General features: G+C 37.4%; 1 protein-coding gene and 1 long non-coding RNA gene across 20 annotated transcripts in view; one reads left to right on the plus strand and one right to left on the minus strand.

Moving 5' to 3' along the window:
* Positions 1-24,696, plus strand: part of ppip5k1b (diphosphoinositol pentakisphosphate kinase 1b) — a 59,340-nt gene that overhangs the window by 25,609 nt on the left and 9,035 nt on the right. For 8 of the 19 annotated variants that reach the window (XM_073868703.1, XM_073868702.1, XM_073868700.1 and 5 more), the window contains 14 exons: positions 8,711-8,836; positions 11,162-11,283; positions 12,619-12,801; positions 12,890-13,031; positions 13,505-13,728; positions 14,677-14,804; positions 15,062-15,176; positions 16,054-16,161; positions 16,253-16,369; positions 16,457-16,594; positions 16,855-16,951; positions 17,695-17,802; positions 18,034-18,093; positions 21,247-21,309. In XM_073868703.1, the coding sequence (XP_073724804.1) occupies positions 8,711-8,836; positions 11,162-11,283; positions 12,619-12,801; positions 12,890-13,031; positions 13,505-13,728; positions 14,677-14,804; positions 15,062-15,176; positions 16,054-16,161; positions 16,253-16,369; positions 16,457-16,594; positions 16,855-16,951; positions 17,695-17,802; positions 18,034-18,093; positions 21,247-21,309 (1,731 nt within the window). The remainder of the gene's footprint in view (positions 1-8,710; positions 8,837-11,161; positions 11,284-12,618; positions 12,802-12,889; positions 13,032-13,504; positions 13,729-14,676; positions 14,805-15,061; positions 15,177-16,053; positions 16,162-16,252; positions 16,370-16,456; positions 16,595-16,854; positions 16,952-17,694; positions 17,803-18,033; positions 18,094-21,246; positions 21,310-24,696) is intronic. The other 11 variants (XM_073868712.1, XM_073868704.1, XM_055191981.2 and 8 more) reach the window with 7 other exon arrangements.
* Positions 199-8,347, minus strand: LOC129440813 (uncharacterized). The gene is made up of 5 exons (XR_012370048.1): positions 6,255-8,347; positions 5,876-5,964; positions 5,346-5,415; positions 4,517-4,691; positions 199-1,346 (listed from the first exon to the last, which is right to left on the minus strand). It is a non-coding gene; the product is annotated as an uncharacterized lncRNA (long non-coding RNA).

Consider the following 24,696-nt stretch of genomic DNA (forward strand, 5'->3'; position numbering starts at 1 on the left):
GTATAGCTGAATGAATGCAGTAAATGATAAAAGTAGGGATAGATGTGTAGATTAATTGATGAGTAAATGGATAGCTATATAGGCAGGTGGATAGATACTGTAGATCATTAGTTCTCAAACTGGGGGCAGCAAGATGGTGCAAGGGGGGCCCCAGTTTTATGAAATTTTATAAAATACATTAATTTAGCATGAATTCTGTGTAATTAAACCTACACTGTAAAAAGGTTGCTGTAAATTTTACAGTAACTTACTGGCAGCTGTGCGCCAGTAAGTTACTGTAGAGTCTTGTACAGCAATTTTACTGTATTTTGAACTTACAGCATACTTACTGTATTTCCATTTACAGCACAAATTGAACTACTGTAATTTTAATAACAGTACATTATAGCTACTGTAACTACATTTACAGCACATCACGGCTCCTGTATTTTCATTTACAGCACCTTTCAACTACTGTACATCCATTTACAGCACAGAAATAGCTACCATAATCTAATTTACAGCAAGTCATAACTACATTTTACAGTACATCATGGCTACTGTATTTTCATTTACAGCACAAGTAGATTTACTGTATAATTTGTATACTTACTGTATTTTTATTTACAGTATGTATGTGTGTGTCTGTACATATGATCATTTTATTCCTATTAAATAATTACTACTCTTCAATTTACTAACAAGTTTAGCTTCATTTATTGGAAAACAAAATTACATTTACATTTCATTACATTTTAAATGCACTCTTTAAGTTGTTTTACATTACTAACAGACATTTACTTAAAGGGATAGTTCACCCAAAAATGAAAATTCTGTTCATTTACTTCTCATGTTGTTTCAAACCTAAATCAATTTCTTTGTTCTTTGTGAAGATATTTTGAGGAATGTTTGTAACCAAACCAATCATCAACCTTTCATAGTAGGATTAAAGAATACTATGTAAATGTGTCTCACGAATGCCTTGGTTACAAACATTCCTCAAAATATCTTCCTTCATGTTCATCAGAGTGAGTAAATGTTGACAGAATCTTCATTTTTTGGTGAACTATCCCTATAAAGGGCAACAATTTACTTGAAGAACAAATTACATTTTGGCTACATTTTAAAAAGCAGAACAAGCCATTCAAACTAACACTTTCCACATTACACATTAACAATACTTAACTCGGTCGTTGGTCGTTTTTTTTTTAATTCTGCCAATCAAAGTCAACAAGCTCTTTTATTAAAGTCACAACATGAGGATTCTGGCCAGAACTTTTTCATTGCACCTTCTTCCCAGAGGTACGGCTGATCCGTGTCTTTGACTGGCATTTTGTCCCATCAGGGTTTATTCGGGGAGAATGAATCTGAAGCCACAAGAGAAAAACATTTATCAAACCAATGCTACTCCAAATCTCATAACTTTGAAGTTAATAATCAAATGTTAACTACATCTGATACATAAGACAAACTAGAACTAATTAATGTTGCTAAACTGAACTGCTGTATGTTCAGTTCACTGACTGGTGCTTGGACATAAATAATTGAAAAATAAACAAGACAAAAAGAAAAGACCCGGAATGTTGCACGTTTAACAAAGAATAAACTGCAAAATACTTTATGAATATCATACAGAAGGTGCTATGTCTAATTTGCCATGTAAGTATTGCCATTTTTTAGGATACAACATGTTGAATTCCTTTTCCCTTAAGATGCATGGATTAAAGTGAAACAAAAATTATACCGATAAACCAGTAGACATGATTAACTGGTAGAAATTTGTCAGTAGAGATTTTGGACTATCGACTCTATCAAGGCTACACGCCCACATCACGCTTCTTTGCGCGTGGTCATGGAAACATAAAGTTTGTACACGTATTTAAGTGCCGCAGTTTTAAAACAAGTTACTTTAAGTCAAATAACACAAAGAACAGATCTATATGTGTTCTTTCTGTGTGTGAGGAGTGTGGAAGGTTGCGCAACCGCTGCTCTTTCTGTCTGCGAGGAACGTGCAAGGTGCGCAACCGCTGCTCATTATGCTCGTGAGCATTTTTCTCGCTTTATTGGCCTTACATACATATATGCGTCAAAATTCCTATCTTTGCAAGTATTCTCATAAACACGACCATTTAGGGCTTAAGAGAAAGTGAATGCTAAAAGAGAAAACACTTGTGTAACATACAGTAGGGTCCGGACTTTGGTCTTGGGGGGGAAGTTGCCTAATTTTGTTCCTGTCTGTCACTAGCATTGAGGGAATGGTCTACTCATTTTCAATATTAAAATATGTTATTACCTTAACTAAGAATTGTTGATACATCCCTCTATCATCTGTGTGCGTGCACGTAAGCGCTGGAGCGCGCTGCGACACTTCGATAGCATTTAGCTTAGCCCCATTCATTCAATGGTACCATTTAGAGATAAAGTTAGAAGTGACCAAACACATCAACGTTTTTCCTGTTTGGGACGAGTGGTTGTACGAGCAGGTTTGGTGGTACAAAATAAAACGTAGCGCTTTTCTAAGCGGATTTAAAAGAGGAACTATATTTTATGGCGTAATAGCACTTTTGGGAGTACTTCGACTCGGCGCAGTAACACTCTCCCTCTCCCATTATGAGAGTGAGAAGGGGAGCGGACTTTTCAGGCGAGTCGAAGTACTCCCAAAAGTGCTATTACGCCATAAAATATAGTTTCTCTTTTAAATCCGCTTAGAAAAGCGCTACGTTTTATTTTGTACCACCAAACTTGCTCGTATAACTACTCGTCTTAAATAGGAAAAACGTTGATGTGTTTGGTCACTTCTAACTTTATCTCTGATTGGTACCATTGAATGAATGGGGCTAAGCTAAATGCTATCGAAGCGTCGCAGCGCGCTCCAGCGCTTACGTGCACGCACACAGATGATAGAGGGATGTATCAACAATTCTTAGTTAAGGTAATAACATATTTTAATATTGAAAATGAGTAGACTATTCCTTTAAGAGAAAATCTCTCACTGCTCTTGACCAAATCACTTTTCTACCTTAAATAAAATATATTTATACATAGTATAACATAATTATTTATTATAATTCATTTATCATTGACTGTTTATCTTGAGGGAGCTTGAGTTTTGTTTGTTTTTATCTTCTTTTTATGCTTGTATTTTTTACATTTTATCTTCTTTTTATAAAGAATTTGACGCCTCAAACATGACTGGTGTAAACCTACAGTTATGCCTACAACATATGATAGGTTTATTAATAGTTTGTTAATTTTGTCCTTTAATTGAACCCTTACCTTTAACATCTGTATAAAACAAAACACTTGTGACTCCTGCATTAAGGGTTAAAAAATCTTATCGCATCATGTTAATCTACTTGTGACAAACTAAAAATATAGATTCTGTAAGCTGTAGTTTGCAGGGCATTTCAGATTAAGGTGAAACAGCTAAATAACTCAATATATAAAATATATAACCACCTTTAATTAATCTTTTTATTAATTATTTATTCATTGTAATGAAAATGAAAAGCGAATGCGTGGCTTCTGTGCCCCTCTCACACAGAAACAATGCGCACATTTAGTTGTTTGTGTTTCAATGGCTTAAAATCACTTGTTTACCCATGAGTTTAACAAATCTGTTGTATCAGCCACTGGTTAGATCAGCGTAGCAGTCAAAAACATTAACGTACGGGACAAATCAATTACCCCAAAATACATGTGCAAAGACACCTAAGTTACCTGGCTGTTTTTCTTTTTTTTAACCAACTAACTGAAAGGCTTGCCAATCTTCCTCATTTTGCTAAGCCAAGTCAATCTCCATTGGTCTTTTACACCTTTTTCGATCTCCAAAACATTGGAGCCTTCCTGCATTATAAGTATGGCGATGCTAGCTGAAATAAAGTTTTACTTCAGCTTAACGTGCTACAGTCGGAAAACCCAGAGTGGATCCGGTGAATAGTGATTACAAAATGCTTACAGTGGAGAGAGGAACGTGATTTCGCTCCACTCCAGGTTTTGATCTCTGGATGTTATCTTTGGAACATATTGGATGTTACGGGAAGCTAGTTATTATTGTTTTTAACATTTAAATATAGATATTTTTCTTACAAAATCGCACTAATAACTCTCAGAAGGCCGTTATTAACATGTGAATTATGTCTGTGAAGGATGGATGTACTTTTTTGGGCTTTAAAGTCAGAGGTTGTTCCCTGATACCTGTTTACTATTGTTATAAACCATGAAAGAGCAAGGACATTTCTTTATAACTTTGATTGTGTTCCTCCGAAAGAATATAATAGAATAATATCCCTTACGTATCAGAACGCTTTTGTAGTAATTTGGGGTGGTGATGGTGCAGTGGACAAGACACACGCATCTGGTGTGAGAGACACGGGTTCGAATCCACTGTGACACACCATTGTGTCCCTGAGCAAGACACTTAACCCCTAGTTGCTGCAGAGGCGTGCAACCTCTGACATATATAGCAATTGCAATTGTAAGTCGCTTTGGATAAAAGCGTCAGTAAAATGAGTAAGTAAATTTATGATGTACAAACCTCTGCAGGAACTCCAGAGTCGCAGCTGCCTCTTCTTGGTACTAAACATTGAAAGCGTAGTAGCAGCCAAACAAGACAGCTAATGCGGACTGAAAATCAGTTAGGTCTTGTGACTCAATGATGACTCTGCCCTCCATTGTAAGCATCCATCTTCTGGCATGGAGAACAGAATCTTCTGTAACACAATCATAGCAGCTTATTAGTAGGGAAAGGAAAATCTATTTTGTTAAAATGATTCTTACGACAAGCATGTTTTCTAATAGTCATCATGGTGAGAAATAGATTTGTAACTGTTGATACATTACAATGAAAGTCTGATACCAATACCAGCCTGTCTAGTGTGTTCCATTCAGAAGTGATTGTCCTTATTACATAAGACTTAACACTTTAATAGGTGGCTGGTAATGTCACACAGAACATTTTTCAGTCCACTTTGCTTATTTTTTTTGCTTTTGCTTTATATACAGCAGGGCTGTACAGTACAACATATATGCTATGAAAAAAAACTGGTCTTCGCCCGCCAGCAGTTTTTTTAAGTTGCCAGCAAGCAGAAACAATTTTTATGATTTTCACAAATGTTTAATGCCTTCCAGAAAATGTTCTTCTTTAAGTATATAAACATGCAATATATCAAAATAAAAAACAGATCCTCTGCTTTTAAACAACAAAAAAGTTTCATCCCATCTTCATTTATACAGTGTTTTAATAAAATATTTTGAACACCCACACATGCCCGCCCCCAAGTACAAGTTGCTCAAACCTAAAACGTACTAAAAATGAAACATTGGTAAAAATGCAAATACTAATAAAAGCATTTTGATAGCCTTACCGAATGCAATCAGCCTTGGGGTGCTGGGTACAGTGAGGCTTCCCTGTACATCTGCAGAAGTTGCAGTGACCTAAGTGCCATAATATCAAAAATTTAAGACAAATTATGTATAATTTCACCTACAAATATAAGACACTTTTAATAAAGATTAATGTTTCTACGGGTGAAATGCTCCTTTAAGGCATCCATTTGAGCAGGTCTAGCTAACTTTACGTGCATGTTTGTGCTTCCGACGCATAGTGCAGACACAGTATTAAAACTACAAGGGCACGTAACCAAACCACAGCCGAACCTGAAATTAGCCAGGTTCCTATGCATTTTTAAATGCTGGTAAAATGTAGAAAGGGTCCGCGCTGATAATTGGCATTGTTTGCACACAAACTGCGCGACCATTTTGACACAAAGTAATATGAAACGTAACGTTAATATGAAACGTAACGTTAATCACAGTGGCTGATTTAATGTTGACGTTTAAATATTGGTGTCATAGGTTTTAATCGCCAGTTATCTAACAATTTCGTTGATTTTACCTTGGTTTTTCCTCGTTGTGAAGGTAATTGTTAGTTGCCACAATCAAACGCACCTCTGACGATCCAAAAGACTTAATCCAGACCGCGAACTTGAAATAAAAACAAGATGCACTTTAAAATATTGGTTAAAACATCAGTTAAAGCAAAAAATATTGCTTCCCTCACTACATTCCCCAACTGTTGCGTTGCAATTTTAAGTTAACTGTTATAGAGGCAGAGAAACATACAAATGTTTAGGTAATGTTACGTTTAACTGCAAATTATTCGGTTATGACAGAAATGTCCAACCACTAGATTAAACTGCAGAATAAAAGACTCTTAACGACAAACGCGCAATATAAAATATAATATATAATTACAAAAACATAAAAAAACTTACTTGTTGAATTCATCCTGTCCTCCAACAACGGTAAAATATCCGTCTGCCTCGTCAGAATTTGAAATCTCCCTCATTGGTCGGAAATGTCATTGGTCGGATTTTCGCGGTCATTTTCAAATTTATTTACAGAAGGGAAATTTACGCAAATATGTTTTCGCGGGCATTTTCCCTACTGTAAATTGAAAAACGGTAGAGATTAATCCCTTACGAAAATTAACCATGGATTTACACAGTTAAAACAAAAAAGGATGTTTACTTCACTGTTCATGGTTTTGCTAATAGTAATTAATACACCACTTACTACACTTTTACCACAAAAACATGGTTAATTTTCGTAATGGATACAGTACCCAAGACTATATAACCTAAGTGAAACTCTGATGCTTTTTTGTTAATAGTCACTAGGTGGCGCGGCCGCCATTGTGAGGTGAAAATGCCAACTGAGCACAGATCCAGAAAATGATAACGAAAGAGAAGTCAAAGTGGAAATCCACTGCAAAACAACGTACAAATCTTACTTTCACTGGTTTTTAATGTTACTTTTTTTGTAAGTGTAATTTCTTTTAGGAACTGCAAGTCCTAGAAACCAAAATTATTAATGGATATGAACCTAAGTTACAATAATGAGCTTATTAAAATCTTTTGCTAAATTATATTGATAACTTATGTACTATTGATAACTTTGTATGTAACGTTAGGTGTGGCTACCTCCTGGGAAACAGTCTAGCGTTATTATAACAGAACTCACTTTATTCTTATGTGTCATAATTTAGAGAGAAATCTAAGAATAATGAATCTCACAAATACGCAATAGAAAACTAAGATATGAGGAGGCTACATTTTATGGTATGTTATGTCAGTGATGGAACCACCCTTATGAAAATTAGCCATGGTTTAAGCTACAGTAAATAAAAACATGGAGCATGGAGGATTTATGCACATAAATGTCCTGTTTCGAATGAGTAAAAACAAGCCAATCATTAAGGTAATTTAATATATGAATTCCCCTTTGTTTCAGAGGGGCAAGCGCAGCATCTGCACATTTGGTAAATGTATGTAGGGCTAGAGATAATCCAAAGGGCAGGACCGTGTATTGGTGTCCCGTTGAACGCAAATCTGTGCATTCTGTGACGAGAGGCTTTCAGGGTGTGAAAGTAAGCCTCTTTTTTAGAATCCAGTCGCCTGGACAATTTAATGCCATAATTAATTTCGCTCTGAGCATTTTGAACGGCCGTGTCGAGAGAGCACAGTTCAAAAGGATTGGTAAATTTGTTTTTATATTTGTAATAAACGCATTTAGAATTCAAAATTCATAATTTCATCTGTGACAATTAACGTTTGGACAAAATGTGTGTCATAAACTTTTGTTAAACACAAAGCTTATTTTTGCAATAAAACAAGTGTCCCACTAACTTCAAGGGTTGACCTGCAAAAATATGTTATCCCTGAAAAACTCTATTGCGACAGCAAGAAGCTACTGGACTGCTGAATCACCTCAAAATGGCGGAGGCATAGGTTTGCTGCTGGGTGGTGCTGTTGCAATGGAACGTTCTATTAAGTTTCAGTTCTTGTCAGTATACATTCTGTTCAATTGAAACAAACTAGTTACAATACTGCAAGTTAAATAACTGTAGAGAGTGATTACAGTACAGAGCATAACTTTTCCCATAATCCTTTGCTATTAACAGTATAATACTTTATACATGTTTTACAGTTGTTTACTGTACTTTTTACAGTAAAATACTGTTCGAAATACAACCACCAATGACAGTACTGTAAGTTAAATAACAGTAGAGAGTGATTACAGTACTGACCATAAATTTTCCCATAATCCTTTGCTATTTACAGTATAATACCGTATACATGTTTTACAGTTGTTTACAGTACTTTTTACAGTAAAATACTGTTCACTTTATAACAAGCAATGACAGTACTGTAAGTTAAATAACAGTAGAGAGTGATTACAGTACTGACCATAAATTTTCCCATAATCCTTTGCTATTTACAGTATATTACTGTATACATGTTTTACATTTGTTTACAGTGCTTTTTACAGTAAAATACTGTTCAAATTACACAAATCAGTTACAGTGTAATAAAATAAGGCTACTAGCCAACAGCACTAATTTGTATAACTTAATATGTTTTGTTTAATTAAAATGTAAAATATATAGTTTTTTGTCCTAAATCTTCTTTTGGGGGGGCGTGAAGAAGTGCACCGTACACAAGGGGGCCGCACGCGGAAAAAGTTTGAGAACCACTAATGTAGATGGAGGAGTAGATGATGAATAGATGGATAGAGGGGTGGATAAATGAAAAGGTAGATGGATGTAGTAGATGGTGGATGAATGTAGTAGATATAATCTGATGTGTGCCTTGAGCTTCATCACTTTAAAAGTATACTTGGTAATCTTGCTTTTTGATAACATTTTCTGACCCTTTGGTATTTGTGTTAGATTCTCAGAAAGAGGGTCCATCCTTGCTCCTGGTTTTAAAGTGGGGAGGAGAGCTGACACCAGCAGGTAGAGTTCAGGCTGAGGAGCTTGGACGAGCCTTCCGTTGCATGTACCCTGGTGGACAAGGTAAAATCCCAAAACTGCACCCTACAAATCTGGGAATTACAAACCGGTAAATATTATGACTGACCAATCAGAATCAAGCATTCCAACAAGCCGTGTAATAAGCATTAGTGGAACCCACCCATAAAATGTTTCACAGTAAATGCATTGATAAAAGCTTGACTTTGTTTGTGTTCGATTTTGATATTTTTTAATCTCGCACAATAACACTTCTACAAGCATGACATAAGTGTCCAAATACTTTAAGGCCAGTTTTTTTAAAAACAGATAAACAATACAGTAAATCACATGATACTAACCAGCTATTTACAATAACTTGAGAGATTTGGATGGAAGCTCTATACTCCCTCTGTGTCTGTCTCTGTCATACTTTATACCTTAATAAGATACTCCCTCTGCGTACTACCATACTCGATAAGTTTACAAGATTTGCTTGTGTGTCAAGTATTCCTGTTTTAAGCAAGTCTCAGCAGGAAACCTGTTTCCCTTGACTGTTTAGTATACTTGGCATACAAAAGCATGTAGGGACAGGACTCTCCATGCACGCTTAGGAATTAATGCTTGCTTCCAGACACGCCTTTATCTTTTTACATTTTACCAAAGCATAACACTTCTAAGCTTTCAGTTTCTTTGTACTATGACTTCCTCCGGTGTGCATAAGCATTCACTGGATCTAACTGGGCAACATACTTGGTCAGAGTACTCTAGGGTCAAACTATTTTTGTGGAGTCACCGTCAGCTGTGTAGCAGAGGGTGCTTATCTTGCACTACTGGTTAATGTGGTGTTGTTTTACCTTGAATTGTTAACTAGACAGCTGCAGGTCCATTGGCTGTGAGTCCCCTGTTGACTGTGGTAAGAAGAGGTTGTGGATGTGTGTATAGTCTTGATGTTGGAATAATGCATCGTTTTAAATACCTTAACAACCATCTCATTAAACTAATCCCATCAGAGGGACGTCAATGGAACATTCCATGCTTCACCTTTCCCATGGATTTTGTAGTTGCTTCCACGATACGGACATGGCTAAACATTACTAAAATGTATCACTCATTAAAACATCGGACATCTCTGAGATGCCCTTATTATATACACTTTGCAGTACATATAAAATCTGAGTTATTCAGTAGTGGCCAAAAGTGATGTCCAATGAAGTATATTTGTACAATATTTGTTTTAATGACCCCAAAGGTTAAATGAAACCATCAAAATATGAGGTGTTTGATTTACTTTTTAAGGTATCCATTGGATAAATGTATTTGGTTAAAGGAATAGTCTACTCATTTTCAATATTAAAATATGTTATTACCTTAACTAAGAATTGTTGATACATCCCTCTATCATCTGTGTGCGTGCACGTAAGCGCTGGAGCGCGCTGCGACGCTTCGATAGCATTTAGCTTAGCCCCATTCATTCAATTGTGGCATTTGGAGATGGAGTTGGAGGTGACCAAACACATCAACATTTTTCCTATTTAAGACGAGTGGTTGTGCGAGCAAGTTTGGTGGTACAAAATAAACATAGCGCTTTTCTAAGCGGATTTAAAAGAGGAACTATATTTTATGGCGTAATAGCACTTTTGGGAGTACTTCGACTCGGCGCAGTAACACCCTCCCTCTCCCATTATGAGAGTGAGAAGGGGAGCGGACTTTTCAGGCAAGTCGAAGTGCTCCCAGATGTGCTGTTACGCCATAAAATTACGCCATCATTGTCCTGGGCTATGTCTTTATAAACACTGCACATATGTTGTCTGTATTTTTTGCCTAGACTCCTTAAATTCTTTTCAATGTTGAGCTTCAGTTTACACTCCATACGTAGCTATAAGTGTTTTTTAATGCATCTTTAAAATGATAATTCAATACAAAGTGAAGACATAAATTTGCCAATGTTGGACATCACTTTTGGCAAGGACTGTATATGTATTCTGTAAATAAATATAGACCCACCTATAGATTAATCATGTCAGGAATCATGTTTTTATCAGTTTGCTGGAAGTGCTTCCGAATTTCCTGATTTTGGGAATTTTCTAATTATTTCATTCTAAAATCTCCAAACTGTTTGCTACTTGTCATGGTGCAATGCAAATCTCATGTGATCTCATCCTAAGTATGCTACATAAGCCCCTAAACTCATAATGGCAGATGCTTTCAAGTACAGTAGCGTGAATGGATTGAAAAGCATGAATTGTTTTTTAAGGTTTTGTGGACAAAATCTTTAGCCAACTTGCAACAAAAAAACTGTCAAAAATGATAAGTATTTTCGGCTCAAGGATGTGCGGTGGTGCTTGTAAAGGTTTTGGTTTCATGTTCTTGTTCTCTTTGGGTTTACAGGAGACTATGCTGGATTCCCTGGCTGTGGCCTTCTGCGTTTACACAGCACTTACCGACACGACCTCAAAATTTACGCTTCCGATGAGGGTCGAGTGCAAATGACTGCTGCAGCATTCGCTAAGGTTAGTTTGGGTTTTCCCTTTAGGAAAGTCATGCTACTGGACTGCCATGTTTAAGTCCTATTTACTTGAATAGGGAAAAACAGATATCTTTTAAATGTGCTAAATTGTGCTAAAATCACAATTAAATGAAACATTTCTGAGCAACAATTAAAGGGACACTCCACTTTTTTGAAAATAGGCTCATTTTCCAGCTCCCCTGGAGTGAAACATTAGATTTTTACCGTTTTGGAATCTGATCTCGGGGTCTGACGGTACCACTTTTAGCATAGCTTAGCATAATCCATTGAATCCATTTAGACCAGGGTTCCCCAAATCTTACCCTGGAGGGCCGGAGCACTGCAGAGTTTAGCTCCAACCCTGATCAAAGTCTTCATAATCACTAGAAAATCATAGGTGGGCAAGTTTGATTAGGGTTGGACCTAAAGTCTGTAGTGCTCCAGCCCTCCAGGGTAAGATTTGGGGAACCCTGATTTAGACCATTAGGATCGTGCTTGACCAAAAGATGACCAAAGAGTTTCGATATTTTTCATATTTAAACTTGACTCTTTTGGAGACTTTGCTGCCGTACCATGGCTGCAGCAGGCACAATAATACCACGCAGCACCCAAAAATAGTCTCCTTGGTTACTTTCAATAGCAACAGCAAAGTCCAGAATGATAGTATAGTTCCTAGCCATATCGGCCTAGAAAATCGCAACTTTTAATTTTCCATTGGTCTTAGTACACAATGTAACTAAAGAAGAGTCAAGTTGTAAATAGGAAAAATATCGAAACACTTGGTCATTTTTGAGCGCAAAGCTAATGGTCTAATCTGATTCAATGCATTATGCTAAGCTATGCTAAAAGTGGTACCACCAGACCCGGAGATCAGCTGAATGGATTCCAAAACGGTAAAAATCTAATGTTTAACTCTAGGGGAGCTGGAAAATGAGTGTCCTTTTAAACATGACATCAACTTTACCACAACTTTGTGTTTCCTAAGCTCAAATTGCGCTTAAAAACACGTTTTTCAATGTCGTTTTTAGTGACTGTGCATCCGCACAGGTAGACCATTGCCTCACGAGACTCTGTATAGAGCCCCTTCCCCAGAGAATCATCAGTCTTTATTGATAAGTGATTGGTTCTGGAAGGCGGGACTTCCATCCTCAGAGCGAACATAATGAGCATTGCATTGTCCCCTCTTCATAGCAATAGGAGTGCTCAATTTTGTTATATCCAATATCTTTGGTTTTGAGTTTAGTATTTGGTGTGACAGTGCTTGACAATGTAGAGGAAGCAAGGAAATCCGAACTATTTATATAACGGAGGTTTGTGTTATTCGTGCATGTGTGTTTAGGGTCTGTTAGCACTGGAAGGGGAGTTGACTCCAATCCTCGTTCAGATGGTCAAGAGCGCCAACATGAACGGACTGCTGGACAGTGACAGCGATTCCCTCACCGACTGCCAGCAGAGAGTCAAAGCTCGATTACACGAGATCATGCAGAAGAACAGAGACTTCAGTGAGGAAGACTACCATAAGGTGACACAAGTTGAAACTTTTTTTTATATATAGAAATGATTCTCTCAGCATGGCTAACCTTCTCCTCAATGTGTACCGTCTCTTTAAGCTGGCTCCAACCGGCAGCCCGTCTCTGGTGAACTCCATGGAGGTGATTGTTAATCCGGTCAGCATTTGTGACCAGGTTTACACCCTGATTCAGAGTCTCACTTCTCAAATCTGCAAAAGGCTGGAAGACCCCAAATCTGCAAGTTAGTGTCCCTCTATTATTTTTACATGGGCTGATTCAGGTCACTTAGTGCAGCTGTGGACATAGTATAGTGTGGTAGACAAAAACCTATAGACTTACAATTAAAGTCTCCATTAAAGTAGTCAAAAATGTTATCAGTTAAAACTCATATTTGATATGATTGAATTTGCTCATGACAACATATTAAAACCCCACACAGACATATAAACAACAATAAAAGCCCACAGTGGGACTTTAAAGGTGGGACCAGACCCATATCTATATACCAGAATATCATATAGAGACTTTGGGGGGAGCTCTTTTGACAAGCCATTAAGAAACATCTATCAACCATCCATAACAACTGGATAGCAAAACAAAACGGCCTATAACAAAGTTTTATACTGAAAAGTATCACTGACAGTGTATATATTTTTGTCAGACAGCGTAAAAAAGTAGTTTTGAGACTTTCTGTTGTATTCGCAAATATGACAGACCTGCAGCTGTACCACAGTGAGACTCTAGAGCTCATGCTTCAACGGTGGTCCAAACTGGAGCGAGACTTCCGCATGAAAAACGGCCGCTATGACATCAGCAAGATCCCGGACATCTACGACTGCGTAAAGTACGACACCCAGCACAACAGCTCTCTGGGGTTAGAGGACATGTTGGAGCTCTTCCGCCTCTCGAGAGCTCTCGCCAACATCATCATCCCTCAGGTACAGAAATCTTTAACTCATTCCCTGCCAGACTTTTTTTGAAAAGTTGCCGCCAGCATTTTTTGTGATTTTCACAAAAGTTTCACAAAATGAAAAAATTCCTGGAAAATTTATTCTAAAATTATATAAACATACAAATATATCAAATGAAAGAACAGACCCTCTGCTTTCAAACAAACAAAAACGGGGAAAAACGTTTCATCCTATCTATATTTTTTTCTCCGCTTATAAACTCTTAATTATGGGTGTTTTTCTTTAAAAAAAATTTTTTTAGCAAAAAGCTAAAATAATTGCATTTTTTGTGAAGGAATTTTGTTAAGAGATCTGATTCAAACGATTATCAAAACTAGGGATGCTTAACGATTAATCGCGATTAATCTATAGCAGAATAAAGTCTTTGTTTACATCATATATTTGTGTGAACTGTGTATAATAACTTTGTATAGATAAATGCACACACATGCATGTATATATTTAAGAAATGTTTACATGTGTATATACATTTGTATATTTTTGTATCATTTATATTATATATAAATACTTAATATATAAATATATTTTCTTCTTAAGATTATACATGCATGTGTGCATATTTATATATAAATAATTATTATGCACAGTTCACACACATATATGATGTAAACAAAAACTTTTATTCTGCTATAGATTAATCGCGATTAATCGTTAAACATCTCTAATCAAAACATACACAGAGTTTAAAATTAGTAAATAACGTTTTGGCTTCAATTTTTTTTCATAAATTGGGTCATCTAGTGGATAATCGTGGTATTACAGATTAAATAAAAATTCTTCAGAAACACTTTTTTAATGCAAATGTTTTCTCTTAATTGACGAGATAACTCGTCAATGGCGGGGAAAGAGTTAAACGTAGCTGAATGTTTCTTGATTGGTTTACTGAAACTAAATCAAAACGTATTCCTCTTTCAGGAGTATGGATTAACTAAAGCCGAAAAGCTGGACATTGCTAGTGCCTACTGCCTGCCTCTGATGAAAAAGATTCAACTGGATCTTCAAAGGACACATGAAGATGAAGCCGTCAACAAGCTCCACCCACTGTGAGTCTCTTTGCTGGAGCAAAACGACCAACTTTCATCTCGCACAGTCTCCATCCTGAATAGTGCGGCCAATAGTAGTCTGTAAAAACTGGCGAGGGACCGTGTGTTTGTAGTACTACTTGCAACCAAAATTTATATCATAATAAAAATGATTGTTTGATTTTTCTTAAGACCTCTGATTGTTATAGTGGTGTTGAAGATATCCGGAACCTCTGTGAGTGATCAGAATGTGTCTTTTATCCCCTCTGGTGGTTCAGGTACTCGCGAGGAGTGATGTCACCGGGTCGGCATGTTCGGACCCGGCTTTATTTCACCAGTGAGAGCCACGTGCACTCCCTGCTTAATATCTTCCGCTATGGCGGCCTGTTAGACGTGAGTGATTCACCATTGGATTTTATGGCGCTTTTCCATTGCATAGTATCCCACGGTTTGGTTTGGGTCAGGTCAGGTCATCTCACCTCACTTTGGCTTGGTTAGCTTTTCCATCAAGTTTAGTATCACATCGCAGTGGGAGGGATTATAGGCGTGTCGTTATATTTGCGCTGCCTACTGCTGTGACATCATGCAAGTGAGAGTGTTGTTGTACATTCCCATACATTTATTTATTTCTCAGTCTGCCACAAAATTAAAATTGACCACTACAAATAGATGTTTGCACATTGCGTTTGTTACCACTACCTCTGTCTCACATGACAGTTTCTGTACAAACACGCCTGGCACCCGTCAGTTGACGTGCTCAGCTGAGCCTCATTTAAGTTGCATTTAAGCATATATGCGGATGTGTGTCGCGAATGTGCCGCCACAAATTGCAAGTCTGGAAAAAAATGTTATGTGTTCCTGATTAACAAACTGTGGATGTTTTTTGTCGCTAAAATGGAGTTTGGGTACTTACAGCAAATCACAGATGACAACAGGTTTATTTGAGACAGTGCAAGCTAGCATGAAGGTAAAGCTAATCTTAACATTATAGCAATGACGCTGGTAGTGACGATTCTCTCTCACCAATCAGTGATCTACAGTGTTTTTGCGTCACGTTTTGGAATAAGCTCGGGTCGCTTGGAACCCCAGCTGAGGTGGTACTAAAAAAAGTATCAGGTACTACGTACTGCACCCAGTGGAAAAGCCCCCAAAAGTTAGCGGACCCAAACCAAACCGTGGGGTACTATGCAATGGAAAAGCGGCATTAGATGAATGTGTCCTATACCAGCGTCATCACTGCTGGTTTTATTTAATATGCCTTTATATTTAGGAGCTGAAAGATGAACAGTGGAAACAGGCTATGGACTACCTCAGTGCTGTAACTGAACTCAACTATATGACACAGATTGTTATAATGCTGTACGAGGATAATAACAAGGTAATCAGACCTTACTAACAAATAAGGCACAAAGTCAAAATCCTAGTTATTGTAACTGCTAAAAAGTGTTTACTTTCTTCTTTATATGCAGGACCCTTCCTCGGAGGAACGCTTCCATGTAGAGTTACACTTCAGTCCCGGGGTAAAGGGGTGCAAGGATGAAGATAATGCTCCAATGGGTTTTGGGTTTCGCCCTGCCTCCTCTGAGGTGGGTATCTATTTACTGCAAATTATATTTATTTAGGATGTTATATACAAGTTTATACAAAATGCTTTTCCAATTTACATACAACAGAACCATGAGAAACAAACAAACCCAGGCAGTCTTGAGGACCTTTCCCAAGATGAACCCGACAGGGCTGTGGTGTCGGAACCAATAAGCATTCAAAGGAAGTCGCCACTAATCCGCAATCGCAAGGCTGGATCTATGGAGGTACGGTATAGTACTATACTGTAAAATCGTCGCATATTCCATCACATTTTTTTATTAAACGTGCCACAAGATCAAGGATTTTTGCCTGCAACAATCACAAAAAACTCAACGTTTTTATGGAAGGACGAGATAATGGGCAGCTATTAGTAATAAGTAATAACAGCTATTAACTGGTCATCATCCAGAATCAAAAATTGCCTCTTTATTTACCTAATTTTAATATCTTTCTGTGTATGTGTCTTTCTTTCCTATCCTTCCAGGTTCTTTCAGAGAGCAACACATCTTCCCGCGGAGCCGCCTTTCGTATCTTCCCATCGACTTCTCGCCAGTCCCCTGAGATCAAACCCAGCGGGCTAGGTGGGAATCCAATTTCATGTGTTGTTTCTCAGTTTTTCTTTTGCAAACACACTACAAATCTCCCCTGTCAACAGTCTCTGTGGAAAAATTTCACCTTCTCATACATGCTCTGGCCACAATGACCTTTGAGACCCTTGACTAGTTTGAGTATAGCATCAATGATGTAGTTTAAAGACCCTGCCAAGTGTATTCAGAGCAGAGATCAAGTCCTGCCGAGCCTACGGTGCCAAAAATGTGCCCATGCTGGCAGTCAGAGTCTAAATTTGGCTACTGGCAGGTCTCTGTATGCTATTCTTGTTTGTATATCCAAAGATACTGTGAGGTGGTACAATACTGACTTAACCAGGTTGGTTTTGGAGGGGCATGATGAGCTTGATGTCTACTTAATCACAAAAGATATGTAATTCGATTTGTGGATCACTTTTTGTGCATGTTGAATCTTGCATGTCTGGGTCCTCGAGCGAAATCCTATTGAGGAATGTAAACTAATGTAACTTTTTCAGTACTGCCACCTAGTGGCGAAAGTTGGATTTCTTCAAGGCATACAGATTTATTCAAATTACTCTGTCTAATTATACATGTTTTGTGTGGGTTTAAATGGGTCTTGTATGAAAGGATCGTCTGTGTACCTGTAGATGAGCTTGACTACTATAAAAGACTTTTGTGCATGGTAACCCGTGAAAACTAACCAGTACTAACCCCACTTCCCAACTCCTCCACCCTCGCCCCCTCCCCACACACAGGCGCCCAGTGTGCAGGGCTTTTCAGCGCCTCCTTCCCCAACCTGAGAGATCTTTCACGAGCTCCCCGCAAAAAGACCGCCTCTCACAGGAGTCTGTCTTCTCGAGGTGGTATGTCTCAATCGCACACACGCATACATGCAAGACTTTATCTACCTACCTATGACCTGACACACCTAAAGATCTTTTGGAAGTTATGGGTGTCTAAACGTACAAAAATTTCTGTTAATCCTGTTACAATCATTTGAAAGTGAAAATGTATTGCTAAGGAAAAGTGTGTACAGTCATTTCTGTGCGATTAGCACCACCAAACAAACACTCCCTCTGTCTTCCATTTGTCAGCAAAACAGATCAATCCCATCGTAAACCATGAGCATTTGGTTTGGCCAAATGTCCAGCCTGGTAGGACCACTCAAACAGCTTGCATTTTTGCTTGCATGAATAGTCCGTCTGAATGCTTGAAATGCATGCTGGGTCTCGGACTCATGATCTAGCTGTTATATTTCTGTTCCAGGCCATGCTTACATCTGCTATCACCATCAATCTTTTTAATTAGATGGATATTTACTTTTAAAGCTACACATAACTAGTAATGTTTAAAACATTTGTTTAATACTAAAAATGGTCAAAATATGTACCGCAGCTGTCACTGAGGCTGTACCCTTTCAAAAAGTACACATTTGTACCTAAAAAGTTCATATTAGTACGTTAGAAGTACATATTGGTACCAAAGGGAGCTTGTTAGTACCCCATAGGTACATATACATTTTTTTAAAGGTGTACATAATGGTACCAAACGACCGGCGGTCTGGCTCGCATGTGATTCGCGGATTAATATGCTAATTTAAATAAGGAAAGTTTATCATTTGCACATGTTTGTAAGGATTGCAAATGTTAACACTCAAGTTACTTAAAACAATTTAACTGCAAAAGGCGCTAAAGTGAGCAGATTTCTGTACGCACATGCGGTTTGCGGTCTGAAGTAATCTAAGATCAGAACTCCTCATGTGTAAACTATAGAGAGTAGCACTATTGTGTCTCATACTGTAGTCCAATAACATACATTTGCTGAATAGAGAAATCAAAAACAAAGTAACGTTTTAATGTGAAGCGACTGTTTATGGTGCATCTTCTTCCTGAAGCCATTTGTAATTCGCCCTCCGCCTGTAGTGCATACACGGAGAGACGCATTTCAAAAAGTAAGCCAACATAAAATCTTTCTGTTCTTGACAGGGCACATAGATGCAAAATGAGCTCACAGTATTATTTTTCTAATAAAAAAATTTGTTTATGTCTTAAGTGAATTATAGAGTCAGAAACCAGTCTGTGCTTATTTGTTCTTAAAGAGACAGTAACCTCAATAAACCTACTTACGTCTGTGTCATTAATGTTGATCAAACAACCCAAGACAAAGAGAAAATCACTTCTGTAGCTGTAAAAAATAATATATTTAATTTATACAATAAAGACAGTGTTATTACTCATTTAATTCGATTTCTGTACCTAATGCTAATTTTAGACCTTACTTGATGTGCAACTTTTTCTTTTTTAAAAATGTTTGTAATTTCTTTATTTGTTATTAGATTTTTCCCAACACTTTTTTTTGCTAATACGAAAAATGAGCCGATCCGTGCCAAAAAAAAAAACGTAATGTGATCTGAACTGTGAGTTTTGTGATTCGCCACAGCCCTAAAATGTATACATATCTGTACCTAAATAAATGATACATATTAGGACCTTTTTGAAGGGTACTACCCCAGTGACAGCTAGGGTACATAGTTAGACCATTTTTCTGTTAGTTTAGCGAAATAGTTTATTGACGGGTAAGTAGGTCCATTGCCGATCTCTAGGATGCACATTATTTTTATAATATTTTTATAATTTTTTTCTCTGGAATACATAATATGGATTTTCTGTTAAAGGGATAGTTCACTTTGGAGTGAAGGGTCTGTCGTTGTTTGCTCATCCTCGTGTTGTTTTGGGCCTGTGTGGGTAAATTTTTTTCTGATGAACACAAAAGAAGATATTTTGAAAAATGATGGTAAGCATTCAGCGTATAGTGTCTATTGACTTACATAGTAGGAATAAAAAAATATGATGGAAATTAATGGGTACCATCAACTGTGTGCTTACCATCATTTATCAAAATATTTTCTTCATCATTTATCACAATACTTCCAAAATATTTTTCATACTATGGAAGTCAATGGACAGTATGCTGTGTGTTTGACATTGTTTCTCGGAGTGTCTTCTTTTGTGTTCATCGGAGGGGGGAGATTCATGCAGGTTTGGAACAATATGAGGATGAGTGAATTATGGCAGGGTTTTCATTTTAAAGTGAACTATCCCTTTAACACTACAAATTTATTGTACCTCCCATGTGGTTGAAAATGATATCTTAGACAAATTAAGGAGCTCAGATGCAAAACCCTCTTAAGTGCGTCTGACGTATTCTTATAAATGCAGATTTTTTTATCAGACCCTTAATGAATTCTACCAAAAAACTGTATTTCAGAATGGCCTGAGAATGGGATTAATCGGATTTAATGAACATGCAGTGTAATACGTGCAAAGAGCATTCGGTTAATATCATCATTTTATTTTTGACGGAGGTGGCATTTAGCGGCTTTTGCGTCTGAGCTCCTTAATTCTTTTTCCCCAATTACTCAACAGATTAGTAGATTCTGATCTTTGCTACATTAAGAATATAAGGAGTGGTTTCCCGGACAGGGTTGATCGTAGTCCCGGACTAAAATGCATGTTTGAGCTGCTCTAATTTCAAAACACCTTGCACTGACATATTTTTTAACATATATCAGTACCATTGTTTTGTCTCAAGATGCACACCAGTATAGTTTTTTGTAAGGTTTGTTGGTAAAAACTATTTAAATTTCCTAAAATAACTAAGGCCTAGTCCTGGATTAATCTAAACCCTGTTCGGGAAACCGCACCAAAATGTGCAAAAAATTCTTAGATCTTAAAGCTGCAATCCGTAACCTTTTTCTCTCTGTCAACGAATGTGCCGAAATTAAGGCAAAGATGAAAGGTGCAAACTCGTTTTCGATCATTTTTACCCCCCGGATATTTATGGATTACAGCTTTACATTTTATAGATGATTTATTTGCTCATATTCTTTGGCCTGATCTTCCAAACTAGTGATTTGTTTAATGCAAAAGTTAATATTTTAACATCCTGACAAAAATCTGCATTGATTGTTTACATCAAATATAATCATTTTGCTTGTACTATGAAATCAAAGCTGCTTTGTTAGTAGCATTAGCAGATTTTTTCCACAGGGTGTCACTGTGTCTCAGAGATGGATTGGTGTTTCATTTAAAACATTTGAAATTTCACCCAAAATACTGCCATGTCATGCTGTCACACCCAAAAAGACAATCTAGCACTAGGAATTCTGGGAACAGTTTGGCAGATGTGAGGATGGAATATAAATGCTGGTTGCTTTTCGTGAGGCTGAATTCATTTTCAGGATAAACCTATGAGGAGAGGGGCACCGTGACATTAGTAACTCCGCGTGCCTCTTTTTTTCCCCATAGAGCTGCTGTCTATGCCGGCAGTAAAGCGGTTTTCTGTGTCGTATGCCAGGCATCCGACTAACGGTATGTCCGGAGTTTCTGAGTCCATGTTTTTTGACCTTGTCTTTGCATGCCCATTGCCCTCTGCGGTTGTAGCATTTGTAATTTAGCCCCGTTGTGAATCTAAGAGGTTAATTTTGTCCTCACCTGTTTTAAATAATTTCTCACAAGACACACCCATCTTAATTCATTCTTCCTTCTGATTGGCACTTTGCATGGGTTTTTACCCAATATATCTTTCTTGATATATTGTTGTTTGTGTGGAAAATCATTGTGCACTGATTCATGAAAATGCGTGAGCACTTTTCTCTTAAATTTGTGCAGAAAAACACTTCCTTTAGTACATCTGGTGGATGATCAGTGGACATCTTTATACAGTATATCATTGTTCATAAATGTATGCTGTTTTTGTAATCAACTCTTTTGCAGTTAATTGGAACTGTGCTTAATTTTGCATGCCAATCATAGCCTGGCTTTGTCACCCACTGGTAATGGGGGATTTAAAGGGGTCATGAACTGAAAATTCGAATTCTTCTTGATTTTTTAACAGTTAAGAGGACGCTATACTATAAAAATACCCTGTGCGTTTTAAAACATAATACCTTTATTTGAACCAAGGTCAAAATATGACTCATTTTGAAAAGTTATGTCATAGTAATGTGAAAGACCGCCTCTGCAGAGAATTTCTACACCTTTATAAATGAATACAATGTGCAATTCAACACATACAGGGGACATTGAAACTGTTTACATATACAACACTGTTACCCAATAGAGCACAACGCGCCATAACCTGAGAGCCACGCCCACCGTGGGAAAACAAATAAATTCGTCTCCATTGACGTTGTGTTGCGGGGGGCTGCCTCCTTGTCATTTCTGGCTTATAACAAAAAACAGAATAATGCCTAAAAGCTGCTGTGTGGCAATATGTGCAGCTGGTAAGCCAAAAGCCCAGAGATACGTTTTTATAAGCTGTCGACCCCAAAAAATGAGTGTTTAAAGACACAAAAATGGAAATGGCAACTTTTCATAGTACTACTATTATTAGAACTGCGCCCACTAGATGGAAACGTAGTCGGCAATCCACTTTTTTCTCCTTAAAGACTGGGTTTTACGGCTCGACAGCTTATAAGAACTTATTTCTGGGTTCTTTGGCTTGTTGGCTGTGCATCTTGTCACACAGCGGCTTTTGGGCATTGTTCTGTTTTTTGTTGTGAGCCAGAAATGACAGGGAGGCAGCCTCTCGCAATACAAAGTCAATGGAAGTGGTTAGACTGTTTTCCCCCGGTGGGCGTGGTTTTCAAATTTGCATAACTGCGCTCTGTTTTTATAATAGCAGTGGGCGGTTACTTCCAAGTCTTTTTTAGGGCAGAGTGCAGTTATGCTAATTTGAAAACCACGCCCACCCGGGGGGAAAACAATCCATCCGTCTCCATTGACTTTGTATTGCGAGAGGATGCCTCCTTGTCATTTCTGGCTTATAACAAAAAACTGAATAATGCATAAAAGCTGCTATGTGACAGTTAACAAGCTAAAAAATACAGAAATACGTTTTTATAAACTGTCGACCCCAAAAAAACGAGCGTTTAAAGACACAAAAGTGGATCGCGACTACGTTTACCTCCAGTGGGCGTTTATGACTTCCGGTGAGCCACTAAAGCTAATGGTAGTCTATTGCGAAGGCCACAAGTGTGCCGTTTTGACTGTCTGTTTAATGTTTATTATGAAATTCAAGAAGACCGACATAATTTGTGCAGTTAGGGGTCGCCATAATAGCTGATACAAACGCAGTAAATCTCTACAAAACATTTTTTTAACCCCATGCACAAAAACTGAATGTGTATGTGGCCCACATGCAATCATGGTCTGTATTTACAAATCCATCCAGTAAAACCTTTCATAGAAACTACCAGTAAACAATAAATACAATAATTTTAAATTATTGTTTTAATTTTTAAAAACAACTAATATTATGCTGATAAAAATATGCTGATTCAGCTGATTTATTTATTCTGTTACTATATATTATTACAAATGCGATTACAGTTCAGAATATATACAACATAATTTGCTTAGTTAATGTTTATAATAGTTTGTAATGTGTTTGAGCATACTTTTGTTATGTTTTAAATGATAAAGCAAATACTTTAAAAAGTAAGCAAATAATTTCATAAGCTCATGTCTCCACCTAGTGCGTCAGAAGCGATTTAATAATATTTTCATAAAAAGGAAACAATACTCAATACATGTAATAGTTTAATATGTTTATTATGTTTTTTTTTCAATTAACTTACAATGTGTTGAATGATACTGCTGACTGTGTCGGACCGCGTGAAGCTCGACGTGTCACCATAAACAAGTCCATTAAAATTGCCGTTTTAAAAAAAAACTTCACACCAGAGGGACAGTTGTGACATTTTAAACCAGCCCCTGAAAAGTTAAAAACACAAAGTCTTGTTAAATTTTATGTACAAACACTCGACAATCTTCCCATTGTAAAGATACTGGTGTGTCTCTGCTTTTATATTTGCGCATTGAAGACCCGTCACCTCCGATCAACAACACAAAATGATTGAATATATCTTCATATATCAAGCCACTTCTTTATTTCATCCTCACATTGGTTCATACATGGCAGGTGTAGTAAATATTAACTGTTTAAAGGATTTATGTGTGCTCCCACTACACTGTTTCCTACTGGACGGCTATTAAAACGGAAGTCTAGGACCGGAAAGGAAATATGTCCCATCACTTACTTCCGCGTTCGAAAAACAGGTGGATGCGGGGTCGGTGGAGACGGATGGATTGTTTTCCCCTGGTGTGCATGGTTTTCAGGTTATGAAGGTTCTCTATGCGACACACTGCAGTGTTTTAAAAAATGTATTGCTTAAAGCGTAACTAAACCCTAAACTAACTTTTTTTAGTTAATGATCTGTAAGAATGGGGCTTTATTAGTGCTGTTCATTGATTTTAGTAAGTTTTTTGACATTTGGATATAAAGTGTTTCAATACTACAATATATGGTGTAAAAACGTCTGAGTGCTGCCCTCTTCAGGTTGAACGGTGGCTACTGCAGTTGAATTTTCCTATTGGATGTTGGCATTATGTTGATGTTGACATAAGCAGGTTCAAGATCACCACGCCCTTGTTACGATCTCACCACACACTTAGTTCGTCCCCTCTATCTCCTTGGGATCTGCCCACTTTTCTTGCATTTTTCAAATATTGTCAGTGGGTGGAGTCAGACTCTGACCAGGGGTTTAGTTACGCTTTAATAATTACGACGTTTTCTGGTAAAAGTCTTTTTAACACACTATTAGTGGACCACAGAGAACAGTACGCAATAATATAATAAGACAGTTCATGACCCCTTTAAGGATAGTTTACCAAGAAGGTCTGTTCATGTGTTGA

Source organism: Misgurnus anguillicaudatus, chromosome 6 (genome assembly GCF_027580225.2).
Source record: "Misgurnus anguillicaudatus chromosome 6, ASM2758022v2, whole genome shotgun sequence".
Lineage (NCBI taxonomy): Eukaryota > Metazoa > Chordata > Actinopteri > Cypriniformes > Cobitidae > Misgurnus > Misgurnus anguillicaudatus.